The sequence below is a fragment of the Erythranthe guttata genome, chromosome 8 (assembly GCF_056151865.1).
Source record: "Erythranthe guttata isolate IM_541 chromosome 8, IM_541, whole genome shotgun sequence".
Classification (NCBI taxonomy): Eukaryota; Viridiplantae; Streptophyta; class Magnoliopsida; order Lamiales; family Phrymaceae; genus Erythranthe; species Erythranthe guttata.
In genome coordinates, this window is record NC_142540.1 from 23,338,174 (window position 1) to 23,360,112 (window position 21,939).

Genomic DNA, 21,939 nt, shown 5'->3' on the forward strand with positions numbered 1-21,939 from the left:
AACACCAAATGCCCATAACCAGAGATCCAACTCAACGCTCAAAACCTGGATAAAGAAACACGAGCCAACGACGAATTTCAAATAAGGGGCTATATGCCAAACAGCCTTAATTGGGATTTTAATTCTTGATAAATCCTTTATTTATAAATGATATTTGAGATAAATCCAATGGGCCTGAAAACCCATATATGCCCCCACTAACTATTAATTAATAATTATTTAATTTAAAAAAAGTTATACACATAATCTACACCCAAATCTTCTCTAAAAATTATTCCGCTTATCACGCCAATTCAGTTTTTTTTCCTTTTCTTTTTTTTTATTTTGTTTAATGGTTTTCTTTATTTCAATTTAAAAGAAAATTTTGTAATTATTTTTTTTCGGTTTTTATTTTAATTTTTTTTCTTATTTATATTTTTCATATTTTTTGTTTTAATTTAAAAAAAATAGTTTTATTTTTATTTTCGTTTTTTCATGATTTTTCTTTTTTCTTAATTTCAATTTTTTTTTTGTAAATAGTTTTTTTTTTCCTTTCCAGTTTTTTTAAATAAAAACCACTCTATATAAACATGAAAACCACTCTGTATAAACAACTATATAAACATGAAAACCGCTCTGTATAATAGCTATATAACATGAAAACCACTCTGTCAAGCCTTTAGAAGGCTAGACGACGAATGAAGAAATGGGCGGACGACAAACGACGACCACGGGAATTCGACGTTGGGGCCCAAGTGATGGTGAAACTATTGCCCCAACAATTCAAGGCGTTGAGAAGCATGCACAAGGGACTTGTGCGAAGGTACGAAGGACCATTCCCGGTGATCGCCAAGGTCGGTAAAGTTTCGTATCGTCTAGAACTTCCAAGTTCTTTGAAAATCCACCCGGTCTTCCATGTGAGTATGTTGAAGCCTTATCACGAAGACAAGGAAGACCCGAGCCGAGGAGAGTCGCACCGAGCACCACCCATCATGACTAAGTCATACGATAAGGAGATCGAGGAAGTGCTCGGCCGACAAGTGAAGCGACGTAGGGGAGTTTCACCGAGTATTCAATACCTCATCAAATGGAAGGGATTACCCGAGTCCGAGGCAACGTGGGAGACGAAGGAGGACTTGTGGCAATTTCAAGATCGTCTCCACTTGTTCGAGGCAACGAGGACGTCGCCGGATTAGGCGGGGGAGGATGTCACGGCCCGCTAGTTTTGACCCAACCCCTTGCCAGTTTCCCTTGGGTTGGGGAGGTTAAAGAGTCCAACATTTAGCCCAAATAGGGTTAGGCCCAAGTTGGCCCAAATGTATAGAGGTAGGTAGAGGTAGGTGGTGGTAGGTAGAGACATTTTAGGGATTCTTTGGAGTGTTCCACTCCCAACCGTTAGATCATATCGATCTCCACCGTCCATTGAGGAGGTGGTCTTGTATAAATAGAGGTAGAGTCCTCATTTGTAATCATCCAACAAAAATCCAACAAGCACTTAAGCAATAAAGTACTTTCATACAAACTCTCTTATCTTCTTAAGTTCTTCTTTCGTTTTCCATCTTAGTATTCGCAACACATTCGGGAGAGGCTGACTTAGCTATCGCGAGGGGCGAGAAGGAGCTAAGGCCGCACGGTTCGTTGTTGAGGGAACAAGTCCGTGACACAACGCTTGACGTATACTAAGTGTTTGTTCCTATTTTTTCAGAAACGAATTCGTGATGGATACTCAGATGACTGCTTCTATGCGACCTCCTGTACTTGATGGCAAACTACACCTACTGGAAAGTCAAGATGAGGGCGTACATCAAAGTCATTGATGAGAGATCCTGGAGATCTATTCTTACTGGATGGAAGCCACCAACTATCACAGATGTGGATGGGGATGTATTTCCAACACCAGAATTACGGTGGACAACAGACGATCTATCAAATGTCAATCAAAACTCAAAGGCGTTAAATGCAATCTTTAACTCAGTAGATTTAACAATGTTTAAATTGATTTCAGTGTGCACTTCTGCGAAGGATGCATGGGAGGTTCTTCAGCTACATTGTGAAGGATCAGACAGTGTCAGAAGAACTAAGCTCAGATTACTTTCTTCCAAATTTGAGAGACTAAGGATGGAAGAAACTGAAACAATTTCTCAATACAATGAGAAATTGATTGATTTAGCTAATGAATTTCAATCCTTAGGTGGTCCTTTGAGCAATGAGACACTAGTGAATAAGGTATTGAGAACTCTTCCAGAAAGATTCAGCATGACAGTTACTGCAATTGAGGAGGCCAAAGACACATCATCTCTACGTCTGGACGACCTAATTGGTAGCTTAAAATCTAGAGAGATGAACTTTTACCAATCTTTTACCAATGGTTAGTTCATTTCCATGTAGATTGTGAACGTTTATCTTTATATTCTAAACAAACTTTCGAAATGATCTTTATGTGCGCCGTAGCACACCATCTCGAATACTATTAGAATATTACACTTATGCTTTTAATTAATTGACAAACAATCAATTAAATGCATTGAATACCCTAGTGCAGATTCTCATAAAATAATAATAAACTATTTTATTAATTCAGTAATAAAATTATGTAGCTAAAAGCTAGACTTTTAGTCAACTATCCTAACAATCAGACTACCACCAATATGAACAACAACTTCATTTAAATGATAACAGTTATATATCAAAAGATCCCCAATATAGTGAGATCTGCAATTTCGTAAACAAAAAAGTACCCAATTGAAATCCTAATACTTTGAAACCCCAAAATACAAAAATTGAACCACAACAACAGAAATCCGCAATCCTTACACCTCTTCGAGGACACGAGATAAATCGACCCTCTTGATTTTTATCTGACCAAGAAGTTTGCAAACCCAACTTCAAATTGCAACCACAAAAACCAAAATCGTTTGGGATGTAGTTGTTTTCACGGAATGTTTTGTGAGATGCGCTTCCACTGACGTTGTTGCTGGACCCAGAGCTCATCTCCAAATATATTAGATAGGAGCATAATCGATTGAGAATAAAATGAAAGAAATCGACCGACTGGCTCTCTTCAGTAGAGAAATCGAATTTTTATTTTTATGTTACGAATATATTATATGTCAATTTATTATTATTCTTATAAAAATGGCGTAGTATATTTGTCAATAATTATATCATCTCACGCAAAAAAAACGTGTGAGTAATTTATCACCAGAAATATATTCAAAAAAAGCAAACAAGAGGATAGCAAAATTACGTATTCATCTTCGCCACAAATTTATCTAATCTATATCACCGCCCAACTGCCGGTCTATAGACTATATATACATACCATTCAAAGCTTGCAGCTCAGACTCTCACCATTGAAGAGCAAAAGAAACAATAAGAAAACTAAAGAAAGCATCATTTCATTTCTTCTATCCCTCCCATGGATTTTCCAACATTTCTTCTGGTTGTCTTATCCATCATTTGGATATCTACCATGATTCTTACTTTCAATTCCAGGGCCCGAAAGTCATCCAAACTCCCTCCAGGCCCGTATAGATTCCCCATAATAGGCAACATCCTGGATATCGGGCCGAAACCCCACAAATCACTCACCAAATTAGCAGCCAAATACGGGCCGGTGATGTCACTAAAGCTCGGTACACTAACAACAGTAATCATCTCCTCCCCCAAAGCTGCAAAAGCAGTGCTTCAAACACACGACTTAATCTTCTCCAGCAGAACAATTCCCTGCGCCGCCGAAATCCTCAGCCACCACGAATCCTCCATTGCGTGGCTTCCCGCCGAGAATCGATGGCGGAAGCTCCGAAAATTATGCCAAGAGCAGATGTTCTCCGTCGCCAGGCTGGACGCCAGCCAAAATTTGAGGAGAGAGAAGCTGCAGAAGCTCCGCGGCTATGTCGGAGCCTGCGCCGACACGGGCCGGGCTGTGGATATCGGTGACGCCGCATTCACGACGGCGTTGAATTTGATGTCGGCGACTCTTTTCTCGTTGGAGTTCGCGCCGGAGTTCGATTCCGATTCGTCGCAGGAGATGAAGGACGTTGTTTGGGGGGTGATGAAATGCGCCGGTAGACCGAATTTTGCGGATTATTTCCCCATTCTGAAACCGGTCGATCCTCAGGGAATCCTCAAAGAAGCAAAGATTTATTTCCAGAAGCTGTTTGTGATTTTTGATGGGATAATTGACGATAAGTTCAAATCTGGGGGTGAAAGTGGGAAACAAGATTTGTTGGAGGCCTTGATTGAAATTAACCGAAGGGATGAGAATGAATTAACCAAAAATGAGATCAAGCATCTCCTGCTGGTAAGTTCTGCACTTGTTTCCCCAATAGAAAGTAGTTCTATAACTGTTATTTTTTATATATTTTTATTTATATTTTTTATTTTTTGTTAGGTAAACTTAATTAGTCAACTAGGTTTGGAAATCAAATCAAACTTCTCAATATTAAATGATATTTGCTTGGTTGGTTAAAACCTCATTGGAGTTTAGTTTAATAAAACCAAAATTTTGACTTACTATTAGGGCTGAAAGTTGGAATGAAATTTCTAATTTTGCCTGTTCCGATTTAGGAACAACTTTTTTTATTCATGTTTCCGAAATTTTAATTTCCGATTTTTTTAGATTGAAATTGGACTTATATAAATTTGTTTTTAAAATTTTTGATTTCAATCAAATTTAATTTCTACAATTAATTTCGAAAAACTATACACACATATGTAATATCTTATTTATTTTACTTTGTGTAAATAATTTAAATATTTTACATATTTTTACAGAGGTATGTTGGAGACCCAAAATACTTCATTTGCTATTTTTCATGTGAAAAGAGACCTAGTTTAAAGTTTAAACATTAATTATTTCAGTTTTTTGAGTAATTATTGAATTGAATTTTAAGTTGAGTAATTATTGAATTGAATTTTAAGTTTGATATATTTGTTAGGATTTATTCCTAGCTGGAACGGACACCACAAGTGGAACAGTGGAATGGGCGATGGCGGAATTACTAAAACACCCTCATAAAATGTGTCGTGTCAGACAAGAAATCAGGGACACCGTTGGAGAAAATGTAGAAGTTGAAGAATCAGACATCTCCCGGCTCCCCTACCTACAGGCGGTGGTTAAAGAGACGTTCCGCCTCCACCCCACCGGCCCTTTGCTGGTGCCCCACAAGGCCAACGCCGACGTTGAAATCAACGGCTACATCGTCCCAAAAAACGCGCAGGTCCTCGTGAATGTGTGGGCGAGTGGCAGAGATCCCGACACGTGGCAGGATGCGGAATCGTTCTCGCCGGAGAGGTTTATGGATGCCCGGCAGATAGATTTCAGGGGGAAAGATTTCGAGCTGATTCCGTTCGGATCGGGGAGGAGGATTTGCCCGGGTTTGCCGTTGGCTTATCGAATGGTGCACCTCATGTTGGCGAATTTGGTTGGAAGTTTCGGATGGAGGTTAGATGGAGATTGTAAGGAAGTTGACATGGATGATAAATTTGGACTTACTCTTCAAAAGGCCATACCTCTAAAAGCTGTTCCTGTGAAACTATAGAGTCTAATAAGCATGGAAATAAGGTTGTTTGATGTTTGAGTACTTGGTACATTATTGAGCATTTTATGTTTAATATATATATATATATATATATATATATATATATATATATATATATATATATATATATATATATATATATATGGGTAATAGCAAATAGGCCCATGAGAAGGGCACTTAATTAAAAGAGGGACATCCAACTTTTTTGTCTTTCAAATAAATCCAATCAATTCAAACTTATTTGCAAATAAGGAAAATCCTTTTATATATACCAAAATTACCCTCAATTCATTGAAACCCCAATTTCAATTAATATTACTGTCTTGGCTGCTAAATTACTGTCTCCGACAGTTATTTAACTGTCGGAGACAGTAATTTAACTGTTAATTGACTCTTTTGTTTTTTTTTTCATTGAAAAATATTTTAATTAATATTACTGTATTCGTTGCTAAATTACTGTCCCCAGCAGTTATTAAACTGTCGGAGACAGTAATTTAACTCTGAATTGACTTTTTTTATTCTTAAAACAAATATTTTTAATTAATATTACTGTATTCGTTGCTAAATTACTGTCTCCGGCAGTTATTTAACTATCGGAGACAGTAATTTAACTTTTAATTGAATTTTTTTTCCTTAAAAAAAATTATTTTTATTAATATTACTACATTGGATGTTAAATTACTGTCTCCAACAGTAATTTAACTGTCTTAGACAATAATATTAATAATATTACTGTTCGGAAAAATAATATTCATAATATTACTGTCCCAAAAAGTAATATTACTGTATGAGACAGTAATTTAGTAGCGAAGACAGTAATATTAATTAAAATATTTTTTTTCTAAGAAAAACAATTCAAAAAAAAAAAAAAGTCAACGTCGGAGACCGGCGGTCAACGGTGGTTGACCGGGCGGAAAAAAATTTCCGGAAAAAAAAGTTTAAAAAAAAAAAAAAAGTCAACGCCGGAATCCGGCCGGAAAAAAAACATTTCAGAAAAAAAATTATTTTCTGAAAAAAAAAAGTTTTGGGGGTTAATGTGATATATTTATTTAAATTCGGGGTCAATGTGTAATATTAAGGAAGTTAGAGTATAATGGGTGGAATTGATAAGAATTATATTATTGAGGGTATTTTAGACTAAAGACATGGGGATGCGCTTAATTGAGAGACTGTTTTTTTTGTGGACCAAAATGCATTTAATTGAAATTAGGGTTAAAATTGTTAATTGATGAAATTGGGCTAAATTGGGGTGTAAATCATGAAATTGGAGTTGAATTGGGTTTCATTGAATTGGGGGTAATTTTGGTGAATTTAACATCCAAGGCAGTAATATTAATTAAAATAATATTTTTTAAGGAAAAAAAAAAAATCAATTAACAGTTAAATTACTGTCTCCGACAGTTAAATAACTGCTGGAGACAGTAATTTAGCAACGAATGAAGTAATATTAATTAAAATATTTTTGAAGGAAAAAAAAAAAAGAGACCATTAACAGTTAAATTACTGTCTCCGACAGTTAAATAACTGCCGGAGACAGTAATTTAGCAGCCAAGACAGTAATATTAATTAAAATATTTTTTTTAAGAAAAAACAAAATTATAAAAAATAAAAAAAAATAAAAAAAAAAAAAGTCAACGTCGGAGACCCGGCGGTCAACGGCAGTTGACCGGCCGGAAAAAAATTTCAGGAAAAACAAAATTCCAAAAAAAAAAAAGTCAACGCCGGTCAACGGCGGCGACCGGCGGTCTCCGGTGGTGGCGGGTCAAAATTGGCGTCAAAATTGAAATTAGGGTTAAAATTTGTTAATTGATGAAATTGGGCTAAATTGGGGTGTAAATCATGAAATTAGAGTTAAATTGGGTTTCAATGAATTGGGGGTAATTTTGGTATATATAAAAGGATTTTCCTTATTTGCAAATACGTTTGAATGAGGTGGATTTATTTGAAAGACAAAAAAGTTGGATGTCCCTCTATTAATTAAGTGCCCTTGTCATAGGCCTATTTGCCATTACCCCTTTTTTCTTTTCGTCTCGGGCCTCCAAATACTCCGGACCGTCCCTATATATATATATATATATATATATATATATATATATATATATATATGTACGGTAAATATTATTGTATCTAAAAAACCTAAATTTAAAATATCAATACAAATTTATTCAATTTGTAATCTTTTAACTAATCCTAATAGAATGTTTTATCTAATGTACTATATTATCCTTGAATATCTATAATAAATCATCTTCCAACAATATATCAATAGTCACTTTGGACAAAAAATATTTTTCTCATATTAAATATCACTTTATAATAATATTAATCATGAATTATTTATTTTTTTATATTGTTATCCGTACTACCCTTAAATTGACTATACTTTCTATCAATGTTTTGAAAATCGGACCGGATCGGCCGGTCTGACCGGTTCAACCGCGAACCGTCGCCATATCCGATCCGATTAGATGGAAAATCCAAAATGGCCAAAATATCGGTTCGACCGGTAAGAACCGGAAAACCCGGGAACCAGTCCAAGAACCGGGTTTTAACTCAAAAGGACGTGTCATTGTCGGATCTGTCTCGAAAGTGGCCGGGGTGACTGAATCTTATCGGTAAAAGGTTGTGGGTGTACAGATCTAGGCGGTTTTGGGTCGTATCTCACCCAATCAAAGTGGTAGCTGCCATATCTATCGATTGAAGAAAAGAGAAAAGGAAGAAGGTGAAAGAAAGAATGAAGAAAAAAAAAAAAAAAAGTGGTGGAAAGTATATGCGTATAAACATAGAAAAAAAAAAAAAGAAAAAAGAAAAGAAGCGAAGAAGAGGAGGGAGGCTTCTGCGTGAAAAGTGACATGTGAAAAATGATGAGGAAGAAGAAATAAGAGAGAGGGGAGATGAGTGAGAAGAAAAAAATGATTATAAATTCATTATAAAAAAGAGTTTTTAGCAAGTGCCACCCGCACTCCTGTGATAAGTCTAATTGTCGGAAAAGTCCCTGTATTAAACGTATTACCATTTACCCCCTATGAAATATAGTCAAAGCCATGAAACCCCCTAGCCCATGATCGTGTAATACGCTCGCCAATTATGTGAGTGGGAGTGTGTTTTTCAGCTTGAAAAGACTTACATTCCCTTTAAATTAATTTTTTTTTAAAATTATAGAATGACCCCAATATTTTTGTATCCAAAATGAAATTTTCAAAAGTTTCAATTTAGTCCCTGCTATTTTTCAATAAACCCATCTCTCCCATTGAAATAAAAAAAACACACACAAATTCACACACTTCCACTTTAGTTTCTCTATCATAGGTTTCTTAATTTATCCAATATCTCTGCCGGCTGCGCAGCTCCCTCGCCCGCCTACACCGCATCCTCGTTGTTGTCCACCGCTCCTCCCATCCCCTCTCCTTCCACCCCTCCTACGACCACGCAAGTGTCCGCCGCCTCTTCCACATTCTGCTTGACGAGCTTTTCAAAAAAGTCAATTGACTCGATATTATCCAACCAACCAACTTTGAGTAAACTGAAACCACCGACCGACCCATCTATACATGCATATGTGTCGGTTAAAATTACCAGCCCATTAAATATTACCGGCCAAAAAATCCGGATCAAAAGTGAATCGGTCGGCCGATATTAAAACCGACTCATGTCCAACCCAAATTCTAACATCAAAAATCTAGGTGCCGTGTGAAAGATGTACTCTTAGGGAAAACAACACTTAAAAAATGTGTATAACATTAAATGTCACAACAGCGTGTTAAAAATTCAATTCTGCAAAATGGATTGGTATTGAAGAAGACAAGATATAAATATGTAAGATGGAGTTGTCTAGGATCCGAGAGGGGTTGTACTACTAGGATCCAAACGATTTAATCTGATGCGTAGAAAATATTTAGTAAAAGTTTATAGTCGTTGATTTAAAGTACGATCCAGTACGAAGCTATGAATTTATAAATTAAAGTACGAACCCAGTAAAAATAGATCGTACACAGGTCGTACTCCATCGTACTTCATGTAAAATTACTTTATTAACCTTACATAATTCAGGTAATAAATAAATAAAATAAGGGATTATTTTGTAGACCCCCTCATTTCCAAATTATATAGAACTAACTACCAAGTGGATTACACTCTAGGGGATACCCCTCATTTCGAAAATATTTTGACATACCCCCTGGGCTACCCCGAAGTTCCTATAATACCTTTTTAAAATCAGTTTTAAACCGTAGCCCAACACATTTCAGTTTCTCTCTTCCTCTCCCAGATTCAAATTCCGCCTCCACAAACCTCCCACCGGCGAAATTGCTTCCCGGAGTCATAACTCCCTCTCCGGTGGTCGGAACTCGATGGTTTAACTACCGTTGGATTCCTCTCGTCGAGCTCTTTCTTTTGGTGGTGATTTCATTCATTTTGGAGCGCTGATCTGTTTCTGCAATTTTTTTTATTCGACGACGGTGGTCTTGCTGGTGCTTTGTTTTGTGTTCCACCCGTCGAAATTTGACGGGCTACACACCGTTGGATTCCTCTCGTCGAGATCTATATTTTGATGGTAATTTCGTTTATTTTTATGTTTTCAGATTTATTTCTATATTTTTTTGCATTTGTGGGCGCACGGAACCGTGGGCGGTTATTAGCGGCGTCTAGGGTTTTGGAAGGAGGCCAGGGGGGTGAGGAGTCACTGTCTTGAAGGTGTCATAATTTTTGTTTGAAGTTATAACATCTGCTTTGTTCAACAGACTGTATACATTACTATACATTACTATACATTACTATAGTAACATGTAGTTACATATGCATATATTTATGTATTTTTGATTTGTATTTTATTGGTTCTGAGGTGATTTATAATAAAAATATTGAAATTTGTAAATTTTTGTTTGGGTTTTATGAATTTATTTTGTATAAGCCAATATTTGTGTGTGTATACAATTGATCGACTAAAAATATGGGGAAAAAAAACGAACATAACTACGAATTACTATAGGTACTATAGTTACATGTAGTTATTTTCAGTACAATAAACATATTGTATATATGCTAATATTATGACACAGTAATATTATGAATATTATTTTCCTGAACAGTAATATTACTAATATTTTGACACAGTAATATTATGAATATTATTTTCCCGAACAGTAATATTACTAATATTATTGCCCCAAACAATAATATTATTGCATAAGACAGTAATATTACGGTCGGAGACAGTAATATTACGGTCGGAAAATGACGCGTCACCACCTCCACCGCCGCCGCCGCAGACTCCCAACGGGCGACGGCTGACACCAAGGTGAGTTCTTCCGCAGGGATGAAAACACAAAAATTAGATGATGAGTTCTTGATCAAGGTTAAAGTGATGAAAATTGTAGAGAAAATTGTAGAGAACATAAAAGAATTAACAAAAATCTGATGATGGGTTCTTCATTCTTGGGATTGTTCTTCGGGTTGGGGCGCTGATTGTTGGTTGTGCTGGGGAATTGGGATTATTTTTTATTTTGGAAGATGATGAAGAGAAGAAATTAAGAAAAAGGAAAAAGATAATTTGATAATGTGAAATTCTAATATTAATATAAATATATATGTTCATAAACAAAAAAATATTTTTCTATATTACATAGAAATCTGAAATTTTAGAATTTTATATAGTTTTTTTTAGAATATACATATAATATATTTTTATGAATTTCTATAATTAAATATATATTTTATTCTTTTAATATTTTATAAATTATTAGAGCATATTTCATTATTTAGCAATTTCTATTATTTATTTGAAATAAATATAACATATATACATGAATTTATAATTATTAACATAAAAAATTGCAACTAAGATTTTCATAATTGTTTCTATAATTATATATATATTTTTTAATTCATTTATTTTTTGTATGAAATAGTATATATATATATATATATATATATATATATATATATATATATATATATATATATATATATATATATATATATATATATATATATATATATATATATATATATATATATATATATATATATATATAATATTGTAAAAGGGTAAAACTGTCCTAAAAAGTAAAATAGATATGGTCAACGTGTCACCTCACTTTTGACTGACATAGTATATAACAATAGGGGGGTGAATGATGTTTTCAATACTATAGGGGGGTAAATGCGACCTATTACGTAGTACAGGGGTGCAAAGTGTATTTTACCCTAAAATTAATTTAATACAATAATATTACTGTCTCAGATAGTTAAATTACTGTTGGAGACAGTAATTGAGGAGCCAAGACAGTAATATTAATTAAAACAATTTCTTTTAAGAAAAAAACAAAATTTAAAAAAAAAAAGTCAATTAACAGTTAAATTATTGTCTCCGACTGTTAAATAACTGCTGGAGATAGTAACTTAGCAGCCATGACAGTAATATTAATTAAAATATTTTTTTTTAAGAAAAACAAAGTTAATTAACAGTTAACTTACTGTCACCGACGGTTAAATAACTGCTGGAGATAGTAAGTTAGCAGTCAAGACAGTAATATTAATTAAAATATTTTTTTAAGAAAAAAAAAAGTAAATTAACAGTTAAATTACTGTCAGCGACAAAAATTACGTCTATAGTATGTAAATATATAAACAAAAATACGAAATATAAACAATAATAGAAATCGTACGTAAAGGTTTATAAATTTGTGTTTCGAGTTTTTAAGTTTGACTTATTTTATGTATAATTTCAACGTTAAAAAAATAAGAATTACAATTAAATGTTTATAATAAATTATTATAATTAAAAAAGTTGATTGACCCGATATTATCCAACCAACCGACTTTGAGTAAACTGAAAACCACCGACCGACATATCTATACATGCATATGTGTCGGTTAAAATTACCAGCCCATTAAATATTATATATCGGCCAAAAAATCCAGATCGAACGTGAATCGGTTGGCCGATATTAAAACCGACCCATGTCCAACCCTAGTTCTAACATAAAAAATCCAGGTCCCGTGTTAAAGATGTACTCTTAGGGGGAAAAAAACACTTAAAAAATGTGTATAACATTAAATGTCACAACACCATGTAAAAAATTCAACTCTGGAAAATGGATTGGTATTGAAAAAGACAAGACATAATTATGTACCTTGAAAATAAAAAATCGAAACACGTAAACTTGAAAAAGAATGAAAGTCATCATCCAACGAAGAAAATGTTTTTAAGTGTATTTTTTTTTTTTTTTTTTTTTCGTCCGCCGGTAACAATGACCGTAATTGTGGTGTCAATGACAGTAAATAAACGTAATTATACTATCAATGACAGTTAATTAACGTAATTACACTGCCGTTGACAATACATTTATGTAATTCTTCTACCGTTGACAGTAAATTAACGTAATATTCAGGGCCAGTCCGGGTTGATTGGAGGCCCTGGGCAAGACATAAAATTGAGGCCCTAAATTCCGATTTTTTTTAAAAATATATATATGTGTGTGTGTGTGTGTGTGTGTGTGTGTGTGTGTGTGTGTGTGTGTGTGTGTGAGAGAGAGAGAGAGAGAAATATGGATGTATTAAATAAAAATGGGTATTCGATTTTTTTTTTTAATTTAAAAAAATTAATTTAATTTTGAGAAATAAAAAAACCAATAATATGGAAATAACAAATGAGTTTAAATTGTAGAAACTAACAATAGAAAAATATATAGGAGTGCAAGAAAAATTAAATTAGAGTTTTAAATGAGAGAGAAGGGGTACGGAAGAGATTATTGGGTAAGAAAAAAATAGAGAGTGATAAATGACAAAATGGATTGTGTCAAAAAATTAATGTAGAAATAGGGGGTTAAAAAGTTAAGGGAGAAAGAAAAGAGGGGTTGGAAGATGAGAAAAGAACAATTTAATAATAAAATAATAACAACAATATATATTTTTTTGGGCTCCATTGAAAAGTGGGCCCTGGGCCTGGGCCCTGCTCGCCCTGGGCCAGGGCCGCCCCTGGTAATATTATTATTTTTTATTTTTTGTTATTTTTTTTATTTTGTTTGATTTGTTGACAAATCAACGTAATTATATTATTGTCGTTGACAGTAAAAAAAATGTAAACACAATACTATTACTGTCAACAACATCAATATTATTATTTTTTTGGGTTTTTTGTTTTGTTTGAGTTATTCACGGAGTAACGTAATAATATTACTGTCTATTATTGTAATATTACTGTAAACACAATAATATTAGTGTGGTTGACGGTAATATTACTGTTGTTATAGTAGTATTGTTGTCAACCACATCAATATTATTATTTTGTTTGGATTTTTTGTTTGTTTGAGTTATTCACGGAGTAACGTAATAATATTATTGTCTATTATTGTAATATTACTGTGGTAGACGGTAATATTATTGCTGTTATAGTAATATTACTGTCACTCAATGTAATATTAATTCTTTTGGGTTTTTATTACGTTTACACTTGTTGAACGGTCAACATAGTAATATTACTATATTACACAATAATAATGAGTTTTGTTGTGTTAATATTACTGTGCTAGAGATTAATATAACAATATTACTGTGTTAAACTGTAGTTTAGTTAATTTTATGTGTTTAACAGTAATATAGTTAATATTACTGTCAACCACATCAATATTGAAAAAAAAAAAAAATCGAAAAAGTCAACGCCGGAACCGGCGAAAAAATCCGGAAGAAAAAAAAATTGAAAAGTCAACCGTCAGTATCCGGCGGCCAAATTTTTTTTTTTTGAAAAAAAAAACGTTTTGCGTCAAAATTGAATAATTTGTGAAAGTTAGGGTTAAGTTGAGGTTAAATTAAATTAATGGTGAAATTGGAGCATATTAAAGTATGAGGCGCTATATTAGTCTTTTACAAAAATCTGAACCATGTGTGGACTTATTTGTAAATGAGTTTTTTGTCTGGATCTCTTTATGAATAAGTACCCATTGATGGCTTATTTGTAATGACCCCAAAATTAATTGGTCAACGTACAATTGAGACTTTTATAGTAGATCTTAATTTAATTTTATTGATTGTTTTAACCAACAAATTATATCCTTATATTTCGTATTAGCATTTCCCCCGTGCGATGCACTGCACAAGATAACATTTTAAAAGTGAAAATAATAATTAGTTTAATACATGACAATAACAATTATAATAAAATTTATTAGAAATATTGGTAACAACATTAATATTTATTCAAATTTAATAATACAAACTCATTCCCAAAAAAAATATATAAATTTAATTGTACCAACTTACCACCTCCGAAACCAGTTGAGCTATACCCATGCAGGCATATATAAACTTAATTGTTATAATATGAAATTGATCATTAAATAAAGGGCAAATTACCAAAACCCCCCTGAGGTAAGCCTAAATAACGAAAATCCCCCTCACGTTCTCGTAATTACGAAAACCCCCCTTGACTAACGGTTGACCGAATTATTTTAACCGAAAACGTGAAATGTCTATTATATCCTTCTGTTAAATATGTAAAAAATAAAGGGCAAATTACCAAAACCCCCCTAGGTAAGCCTAAATAACGAAAATCCCCCCTGACATCCCTTTCACTTGATGATTTATTGCTTTTATAAATTTATTTATTACTTTGTAATTTGTATTGATAATTTGATATTATAATTTTTTTATTTTTTTTATTTATATATTTTAATTGATTTTATTTATCCAGAGGAGTATTCATACGGATTTATGCTTTTAGCTTGAATGATGCATGGTTGTATTTCTCGAATTGTAAAATATTTAATTTTATATATAAAAAATAATTAAATTTTGAAATCTCATCCATTGATTTTTTTAATCCAATAAAAATACATTGTACATTCATAATGATTGATTATATTTGGGTTTAATTTAAGAAAAATAAGTATTTTGTAGACATTTATATATTTCATGAAGAATATATATTTATGACCCCCCTCATTAAATAAAATGCTTACAATTACCCCCCTAAGGGTAATTTCGTGTACAAGGGCAAAATTGGTATTATCGGAGGAATATTCGGGAGAATCAAAAAGATTCTATCGAGTTTAACACCGTTAGAGCGATTTGTAAGATGTCTGCATACCTCAGGGGGGTTTTCGTAATTACGAGAACGTGGGGGGGATTTTCGTTATTTAGGCTTACCTCATGGGGGTTTTGGTAATTTTCCCTTAAATAAATGAAGCAAAGAATAATAAATGAAAATAGACTCGATGATAGGAGATAAAAATAATAATAATAATTATAAAATAAACTGTTGTGGACCAGGATTGTGCTAGTCGAGATCTGATGTGAAGTAATTAGGAAAAAAAATGACTACAAGAAAAAAAATAAAAAAAATTCTTTGATATAACCCCCTCAATACTTCTTTTAATAGAGAAAGACCCAAACTATTTTGCACAAGTTGAGAAAAACCCACTCCAAATTTCAGCCACCCATTTTTCCATTTATGTCCCTCCACATTACACACTATCCCCATGACCCATCCGTGTCTTTCTCTCTCTCTTTTTTTTTTTTTTCCTTTTTTTTTAATAATATATTATTATTATTATTATTATTATTATTATTATTATTATTATTATTATTATTATTATTATTATTATTATTATTATTATTATTATTATTATTATTATTATTATTATTATTATTATTATTATTATTATTATTATTATTATTATTATTATTATTATTATTATTATTATTATTATTAATTTATTATTATTAATTTTTTTCGTTTTTTAACTTTTATTCTCTATCAGGTATGTTAATCAACTATGAAGCATATTAAATCGACTAGGATGAAGTATAGTCGATTAAGGAACCGGCTACTAAAAATAACAAATCACAACTACAAAAATGCAAACTCAACTATATTTTACAAAAACAAACAATATACAAAAATTATAATTGATTTATACAATTGAATCAATAAACAAAAAATAAAAATAAAAATTAAAATTGGAGTCAATGAAGCATATTAATCGACTATGATGTGAATCATAGTCGATTAAGAATCTGCATCTAAAAATAAAAAATCACAACTGCAAAAAAATGCAAAATCAACTATGTATTACAAAACAAAAAAATATACAAACATTATAAATGATTTATACAATTGAAATCAATAAGGAAGAGTGTTTCTCCTCCACACGCCGACGACGAGTGATTCCTCTTCTTTCTTTCTCCATCTTCCGGCGGCGGTGGCGGCAACAACGGGGAGAAGATTGCCGAAAAAAAAGAAAAAAAAGAAGAAAATAGAGAAGAGAGAAAACAGAGAAGAGAGAAACGCAGAGAAGAAGAGAAGAGAGAAACGCGGCGGAATAAAATTAAAAATAAGATTAGAGTTTTGAAAAAGTATAATAGACAATTAAGGGTAGTTTTGGAATTATAAAAATATCAACATGTGTGGAATATTAGATAAGGGGGTTTTCTCTAATTATTTTTGGGAGGGGGAGTTTCCTTAACTATATTTCCTAGATGGGGGGCTTTTCTCTAATTTTCCCAATATTAAATAGTTTTTTTTACAAATATGCCATTAGGTTTTCTTAGGTTACTCTAGTATTTTTTTCTTTATATATAAGATAATTGCAGTTGAAAATTAGAGGGTGTTTGGCTAAGCTTATAAGATGTTAAAAGGAGCTTATAAGATGTTTTAGAGCTTATAAGCTCTTCCCAAGTGTTTGGTAAATTAAAAAAAAAAATCTTAATTTTTTAAAATAAGTTGTTGGAGAGCAAATAAGATCTTTTTTAAAAAAATACCTCTACCCCATCTTTTGTTTTAAGATCTTATAATCATGAGTAAAAATTGGAAATATACTTATTATCTAAACACTCTAAAAATTAATCCTAAAATAAGATGTAACAACTTAGAGCCTCTTTGGCTAAGCTTATAAGTGGTTCAAAACATCCGATAAGATGTTTAAGATCTTTAAAATTTCAAAAATAAGCTGTTGGACATCTTATAAGCTGTTTTAAAAAAAAAAAATACTTACCCCTACCTTTTTTATTTAGGGGTCATTAGCAATAAACCCCTCATATAGATAAGAATGAGGAATAAAATTAAAACCCTAACCCATAGGGGTATTTTAGTCTTATCATATCTGATAAGGGGGGTCTCACTAATTTAAATTGGGATTTGGGTTATGGAAAAAGTCTTTAAAGTCAATTGAGTTTAAATCAAAATATTTTTCAAATGATGGGGGTATTGCATATTTCCCCATTTATTTAAGATCTTTTTTGTTTAATTACTTTAACATTCAAAATACTAAATTACCCTCAAATATTTTAGCATATTCCCTCAACACCCTCCTTCATATATATACATATATATATATATATATATATATATATATATATATATATATATATATATATATATATATATATATATATATATATATATATATATATATATGAGTAAAAAGCAGTTTACCCCCTAAACAAATGCCCGTTTTGCACTTTGCCCCCCAAACAAAAAAAATTTGCACGTTCTTACCTAAACTCCGGTTTTTGTTGCACGGTGGCTCAAAATTGGAATTTTCAAGCCATTTTGACCGGAATCTTCCACACGTGCTTTTCACGTGAGTTTTAAAGGGGCAAAAGAGTCTATTCACTTACCTTCTTCATAAAAAAACAAAAAAAAAAAAAACTCACGTGAATTAAATTTATTGCAATCTTTTTTTTTTTTGTTTTTTTATGAAGAAGGTAAGTGAATAGACTCTTTTGCCCCTTTAAAACTCACGTGAAAAGCACGTGTGGAAGATTCCGGTCAAAATGGCCTGAAAATTCCAATTTTGAGCCACCGTGCAACAAAAAGCGGAGTTTAGGTAAGAACGTGCAAATTTTTTTTGTTTGGGGGGCAAAGTGCAAAACGGGCATTTGTTTAGGGGGTAAACTGCTTTTTACTCATATATATATATATATACATATATATATATATATCGTTAAATATAATTCCAGACCTGTGTATTATGCTTAAACCCTAAGCATAATTGAACAAAAAATATTTCAACGCCGTGGATTATATTTTGGTTAGTGCGTGAGATCGGTGATTACTAGTACGTGTATTTCAGCCTTTTTGTTTTTGCTGATGCTCACGATTTCGATAGCCATACCAATGATTTGGAGGAGATTTCTCGAAAAGTATTTAGTGCCCATTTCGGTCAACTCTCCATCATGTTTCTTTGGCTGAGCGGCATGTGTTTCCACGGTGCTCGTTTTTCCAATTATGAAGCGTGGCTAAGTGATCCAACTCACATTGGGCCAAGTGCCCAGGTGGTTTGGCCAATAGTGGGCCAAGAAATATTGAATGGTGATGTGGGCGGGGGTTTCCGATGAATACAAATAACCTCTGGGTTTTTTTTTCCAGATTTGGCGAGCATCTGGAATAACTAGTGAATTACAACTCTATTGTACCGCAATCGGTGCATTGGTCTTTGCCGCGTTAATGCTTTTTGCTGGTTGGTTTCATTATCATAAAGCGGCCCCAAAATTGGCTTGGTTTCAAGATGTAGAATCTATGTTAAATCACCATTTAGCGGGGCTACTAGGACTTGGGTTTGTTCTGCTTGCACACTTTTCATGAATTTTATTGGCACTCACAACCTCTTTTTTATTTTCGATTTGAAACTACTGGGATTCTTGATTTGAAACTACTGGCAAATTATACGGATCCTCCCAATAATTAAACTGCTGAGATTTTATATTTTATATGTATCATTTTTCAAGTTGATATGGGGGTAAACAACATAAAACCCATCTGTATTAAGGAAAACCTTCGCCAAACCCCCTTGTGTTTTTTTTCTTGTGTAAAATCTCCTTGTATTTCATTTTACTTTGCACGAAATCCCCTTTTCCGTTAAAAGTTAACACCGTTAAGTATAGAGGAGATTTTATGCAAGTTTTTTTATAGCATAAGGGAATTTGGTGCATGGTTGTGCAACACAAGCGGGGTCTACGCAAAATTAATTTAATCTTTTAAAATTCAAATTATTTTCTTAAATTAAGTCGAATACATCTATTAATTTAAATCGGACAACTAATAATTAATTAAATCCAAACTCTTAAAAGAATTCATTTAATTAATCATTAAATAATTATTTATTTACCACTACCAAATAATTGTTGAACTTCCATTTATATTCTCAAATATTACATTCGAGCTCCGGTTGATCATAAATTAGATTCTCCCCACACTAAGATATCTTATAACCACCAAATAATTTATTCACTGCTAAATAAATTAAATAGTTTCTTTTCATGAGTCTTACCCGCTTAACTTATTTGAATATGTCGGATACGAAATCCACCAGGCCAGAACTTGGCATAGACAAATCTTATAAGCTACTCAAGGGTTATTATCAATCCCATATTTCACAGATGTGGATTCCTTTCGATAATTAATTTCCACCTATTAATTCTTAATGTCTCTATCCAATGCATTGGGGCCATTTGACTCAATATAGGAAGCTCTCCACTATGACATCAAAGTAGAGGTCATCAATCAAATGTGTACGTTAATTATCTAGGGATTAAGAGAGTAAGTAATTTACTGTCACCTAGAAATAATACAGTTTCATTTATGAACAGTGATGAAACAATTATTTCACTTTGCCGGTTCAACACATGCCGGGTGTACTAGCACAATAAGTCAAAACAATAACTACAAAAGTTATTCTCTCTTTACTGTGATTAAGACCAATCACTTAAATATTGTGCTACAATCTTTTACAAATGGTTAGTCCATTTCCATCTAGATTGTGAACGTTTATCTTTATATTCTAAACGAACTTTCTAAATAATCTTTCTGTGCGCCATAGGACACCATGTCGAATATTATTAGAATATTAGACTTATGCTTTTAATTAATTGACAAACCTTCAATTAAATGCATTGAATACCCTAGTGCAGATTCTCATAAAATGATAATATACTATTTTATTAATTCAATAATAAAATTATCTAGCTAAAAGCGAGACTTTTAGTCTACTATCCTAAGAATCTCCCTCTTAGACTCAAAGACTCGCAACTCAACATCTCTCCCTTCCATAGAACAAATCTATGGGGCCGTCATCTGATGTAAAAGCATACACTGTATATCTAGAAGAATATGCAATCGCAGGATTGCATAAACCTCCCACTATACATTTTCAGCATGTGTGGACTTTTTTGTCAAAATTTTTATTGTGTGGACCTCTTTATGAATAAGTACCCATTGATGGGTTTATTTGTAAAGTGCCATTTTTATAATATGGAGTGACGTTGCTCTACCAAAATACTTTAGTAGGTACGATAATCATTTGCTAAAGAATATATATAATTAATTAGGGGAGGGGTATTGGGATGTGAAGCCAAGGCGCTAATGAAAATTCGTATGAGGTTCTAGATTAGCCGAATTTTAAATCTTAATTAGCATGCATATATTTGATTTAATTAAAGCGGAATAAATCTAATCTATGGACCTACGTTTCGAAGAGCAGATCCAAACTATCTTCGGCGCAGGGACAAGGATCTACATCAAGCCTTCAACCTTCGATGCGGTGCTGTCCAGGAATTTCCAGTCCTCTTCCTTCACCGATATCTCCGCGACCGTTGATTCGATCGAGAAATCCTCCAGACGGAAAGATTAGGAAGCTACTGTATAAATTTCGAGCATATCTCGGCGACCGTTGGTTCGATCGAGAAATCCTCCAGACGGATTGTAGAACTAAAGATTAGGAAGCAACTGTATAAATTTCGAGCATATCCGATTAACGGTTGATTTATGGTGAATTTCTTCGCAGGACTGCTCAAAAAATTCGGGATTTATGTTCTGCTCTATAAACCTCTAATCTTCTATTGTATATCCCGAATTTATTTTTCTACGATTGTGGGATTGTACCTAGAAAAATATCTAACTCTATAATCTAAGAAAATAATGAAAGAGAAGAGAAAATATTTTTGCTTAGTTTTCTAGCAAAAAATCGGCCACTACTATCTTATGGAACAAGTGATTTTTCTCTTCCATCAAGTACTATATATATAAGGGTCTAGAAAGAGTTGCACTAGGAGAAGGATTGAAGATTTATATCTTCCTCCAACTCTAGCATAGGGGCCGAAAATTTAGTCCTAAAGGACTCCAATTTTCCTTCATCTTATCTCCAAATATTCTGGAAGGAGTCCAAGTAGGAAAAGAGTCCAAGGAAAAATCCCTTCTCTTCCCCTTCTTGCTATAGCCGAAAATTATAGGCTAAAATAAGCCAAATAATTTTCCAATTTACCTTTCACCTTATTTACCTGATTTAATTCTATTTTCTCAATGAATTAGAAATATCTATTGGGATACAATAGGGACTAAAGAAGAAAATACAATACGGGCAATTTAACAATTAATTAAATCCAAATTCTAAAAGAAATTCATTTAATTAAATATTAAATAATT

General features: G+C 32.7%; 2 protein-coding genes across 2 annotated transcripts; both read left to right on the forward strand.

The window, feature by feature from the left end:
- Positions 1–677: 677 nt before the first annotated feature.
- LOC148768871 (uncharacterized) lies at positions 678–1,175 on the forward strand. The gene has a single exon (XM_088821366.1). The coding sequence runs from the start codon at positions 678–680 to the stop codon at positions 1,173–1,175; it is 498 nt and encodes a 165-aa protein (XP_088677492.1).
- Positions 1,176–3,295: 2,120 nt separating this feature from the next.
- Positions 3,296–5,561, forward strand: LOC105965114 (cytochrome P450 76T24). Its single transcript, XM_012989632.2, has 2 exons — positions 3,296–4,282; positions 4,920–5,561. Exons 1-2 carry the CDS (start codon positions 3,398–3,400, stop codon positions 5,520–5,522), a joined length of 1,488 nt encoding a protein of 495 aa, XP_012845086.2. The 5' UTR covers positions 3,296–3,397; the 3' UTR covers positions 5,523–5,561.
- The last annotated feature ends 16,378 nt before the right edge of the window (positions 5,562–21,939 follow it).